General features: G+C 37.7%; 1 protein-coding gene and 1 pseudogene across 2 annotated transcripts; both read right to left on the bottom strand.

Annotated features, from left to right (window-relative positions):
- Window positions 1-322: 322 nt before the first annotated feature.
- Window positions 323-1,667, bottom strand: LOC127103077 (protein OCTOPUS-like; annotated as a pseudogene).
- On the bottom strand, window positions 323-3,397 carry LOC127105461 (heat stress transcription factor A-8). Of its 2 annotated transcripts, none has more exons than XM_051042651.1 (4): window positions 3,030-3,397; window positions 1,707-2,783; window positions 773-1,613; window positions 323-690 (listed from the first exon to the last, which is right to left on the bottom strand). In XM_051042651.1, exons 1-2 carry the CDS (start codon window positions 3,249-3,251, stop codon window positions 1,926-1,928), a joined length of 1,080 nt encoding a protein of 359 aa, XP_050898608.1. In that variant the 5' UTR covers window positions 3,252-3,397; the 3' UTR covers window positions 323-690; window positions 773-1,613; window positions 1,707-1,925. The 2 variants fall into 2 exon arrangements, with proteins under 2 accessions (XP_050898608.1, XP_050898607.1); XM_051042650.1 differs by having other exon boundaries at window positions 773-1,616.
- Window positions 3,398-3,667: the final 270 nt, after the last annotated feature.

Genomic DNA, 3,667 nt, shown 5'->3' on the forward strand with positions numbered 1-3,667 from the left:
AACTGTTTTTCATTAAAACAAAACAGTGAGAAAATATGAAATGGTTCCAATCCGGTTCAATACGGTTTACACAAGTTACCAACAAAATCAGTGGACAATGAAGATATATCCAGAAGTAGCAGGGACATTACCAACAGAGATATAAAGAGTACATGACTAAATCCAAATATTCACTTTTTTAACTGTCAGAATATGTAAAATAACCCAGATTCAACAAATATAAGCGAAATTTTAGTCATTATTTGATGCTACCTGAACAAATTTTGAAAACCTAACCTGCATCTTGCCCAAATTAATAAGTATTCTGCATTAAAAACTAGCATTGTTGAAATCAGAAATTTATTATGCCAATAATATTGTGGTATCAATGTTCTATTCTGCTACAAACATATAGTGTGAACAATTGCAACCAAAATTTAACAGGGTGAAGAACTTTATCTAATGGAGAGAAACAACAACACTATATATAATTTTTCCTACCAAAAGTTACAGCTTTACAAGAAACTTCTAGCTGATGGATTCAAATCCTGCTACTCTTTCCTGACCTGCTTCGCCGATGGCTTTTCAATGGTGTCAAATAGAATCTTAATAGACCGATGTCAACATTACTCGACGAATACCTAACACTTCGATTCCTTTGAAGCGTAAGCTCTTGTCTTCCATTCAAAACATTGCCTTTGGTTTCAGGACCTGCAAGGTCATTGACAAAATCAGGCATTCTACTATGATTTCTACAACTAACACTATAGCTACGAATAAGCTTCTCACTAACCGATTCACTCCCTTGTCCATTAACAACCCTCCTAAGCTTCTGCCAAGACTCGGCAATCGGCTTATTAACAGCATTACCAGAAACACATTCTACCTCTCCCAACTTATCTTCCTTTCTCCTCTGTATTAATCCCAATTTATTCCACAACATGCCCCATTTGTGAAACTTGTTCGGCCCCTTTTGATCAACTCCAATTTCAACATCACAAGCCTCCTTAGAAGAAGACCCTGTAGTACAATCAGAATGAACAATACCATTGTTCTTAGGATTCAGATTAGCACCCCTCAAATCTTTCCTCAGTGATCAAGACTTTTGCACCATAGAATAACTCGGTTGTGGCCGGTGAAACCTTGGCATTAGATATCACTCTCAATTGATCAACATCTCCAATCACCATTGAATTCCTACGACAATTTGACCTATCAGAACTTCTCCTTCTCCGATCCGAATAATAATGCTTGGTCTGATCTGAACCACCAGGATAATGCTCTCCACCACCACCACTTTCCAAATTCACCACCTCTTCTTGTCCTTCTTCTTCTTCCTCAACCAAAACCCTATCACCATTAATAGCAACCATAGGGGAAAACCTCGGACACGCTTTTCCAATCAAATAACCATCCCAAGAAGCCTGAGGTGCATCGAATGAAAACCTCAAATCATCCACAGATAACCTAGGATCAGTATCACATGATCTTCTTCCCAATGATAAATCATACTCTCCAACCTCCGATTGCGTCTCTCTAAAATTCCTTGTCCTACGCTTCTCAACCTCCCTGCTCGTCAAACCAACACAATTGCCGATGACAGAACCGTTGCAAGCACCACCGCTTCTCTTCAACTTCTGTTTCCACAAGCATTCAAACAATGAACACAGAAAATAATGCGTATTCATTTTGCATGTAAACAGATGAAAAATAGAGAGAATACTTACACTGAATCGAGATGAGGATCAAACAACTGCTGGAGGAAGATGGAAGAAAAAATAGTTAAAAGGTGACTTGATAACGCTATGACTTAGCCGCAAGGAAAATTGCTTCCTTCTCTCTCTAAATTTTGCTACTTTTTAAAGCTGAAGTTCAATTTTCTCAGTTTGAGAATCCAAACCCTGTGACCGACCCAATATCCTCCCTCAGCAGCATATAATTCACACTCATGCTTGAGTTTTCTCCATTTCTACAATCATTGCTTCAAAAGCAGATCTTTCATTTGGAGTTTCCGTGATAGGTTCCATCTCCATTTCACTAACATTGTGCCTCTCATTTTCATGATCAGTATCTTCAACATTTTCGGGGAAAGGACAGCCCAAAAAAAGTTTTTCCCACGAACCATCATCAGGTAAATCCGGTACGAGAAACGGAGAATGGTTATCTAATGGAGATAACTTTTCATCTAAGAGCAATTTCAAGAACTCAGAACTGATGCACAAGTCTTTCATCCCGTCTGCAGAAAGTTCAGGTTCTGGTTCAAAGGCAGAAGATAGCGGAACTACAGGCTTTAGTGTTTCACTTACAGGTGGCTTATACTTCACAATGATTCCATCTGAAGGAACTGGTTCGTCATCTTGGCTACTGTGGTCCCACATATTCCCTTCTTCTGCAAAACGCCAGTTATTTTCCTTAGGGTGAAGCAGCTGAGCCAGGAATCCAGGGCATTGTACGACCATGACCAAGAACGATAGCATCTGCTGTTGATGCTTCTCCATTCCATCCAGACGATCACTCAATAGAAGCAACTTACTCTCAGAGGATTCAAGGTGCTGCTTATGTTTAACCAACTCCTGTGTCAGGGTTTTTCTATCCGATTTGAGATTCTCGACTTGTTTCCACAGGCTAGAATTAATTGCTTCTAGCGACGGTTCATCAGAATTGTTTTTCTGCGGCAATGCTTTTTGCTGATCTGTAACATGTGGATGTTTCCTTCTACGTATATTCTTCAACAAATGCTTTTGACCCCTAATGAAGTTTTCATTGGCAAATTCCCAATTATCCGTATCAATTTTCCTGAAACCCTGGTAAATTCAACCGTCATCAATTGCTTAATTTTAAAAGAGAATCACTTCAAACAAATAGAGGCAGGAAAAAACTGGACATAACCAAACCCTAAGTAATAACAGATTTTAACTCACAAACTATAACTAATCAAGAAATTATAATTATCCAAAATTGATAGAAAACATAAACACAATTCTACGATTAAAGTACAAGAATCAAGAAAATCATGACCTAAAAAACAGAGAGAGAAGGGAGTAACGTACATAGATATTGAGTTGTCTGACGAAGCTGGAGAAATTGTTGTGTTTGAAGTAATTAGGAAGAAGAGTGAGAGAGAATTGAGAGACGTTATCGATGATGAAACTGTTATCGGATTGAGACCAAAAGATGATGGAGTCGGTGGAAGGATCTTCAACCATATCGTAACATTTGGTCAAGAAAGGTGCCACGGAACAAGAGCCATTCTCGCTCGCTGCTTTCACCATAATCGGATACAACGCAAAACAGAGGAATCAAGAAATGAATGACTTCTAACAGAGTCGAACCAGAAACAAAGACTTATGAACCTTCGTTTCACCTTCCCCCTGGACGCGTTCTTCTACCAAAACTTTTCGTGTGAAGGGGTTTTCGAACCCCCTTGTATATACTTTTCTTTTATACTAACTCCACTATTATATTATAATATTTTGAAATATTAAAATAATATATATCTTAAATATTAAGTTTTAGTATTCTTTTAAAATTTTAAAAGAAATAATGAATTATAAGTTTCATGTCGAACATGTTTCATAGAAAGTATGTGAAGAAGTTTTTGTTGTTGTTTCTCTAATGAGGTGGCAATCGAGTTCAATATATTTTGTGTGTTCGTAGAAAGAGAAATTGATATCAATATGTTTTGTGG

Source organism: Lathyrus oleraceus, chromosome 7 (genome assembly GCF_024323335.1).
Source record: "Lathyrus oleraceus cultivar Zhongwan6 chromosome 7, CAAS_Psat_ZW6_1.0, whole genome shotgun sequence".
NCBI lineage: Eukaryota > Viridiplantae > Streptophyta > Magnoliopsida > Fabales > Fabaceae > Lathyrus > Lathyrus oleraceus.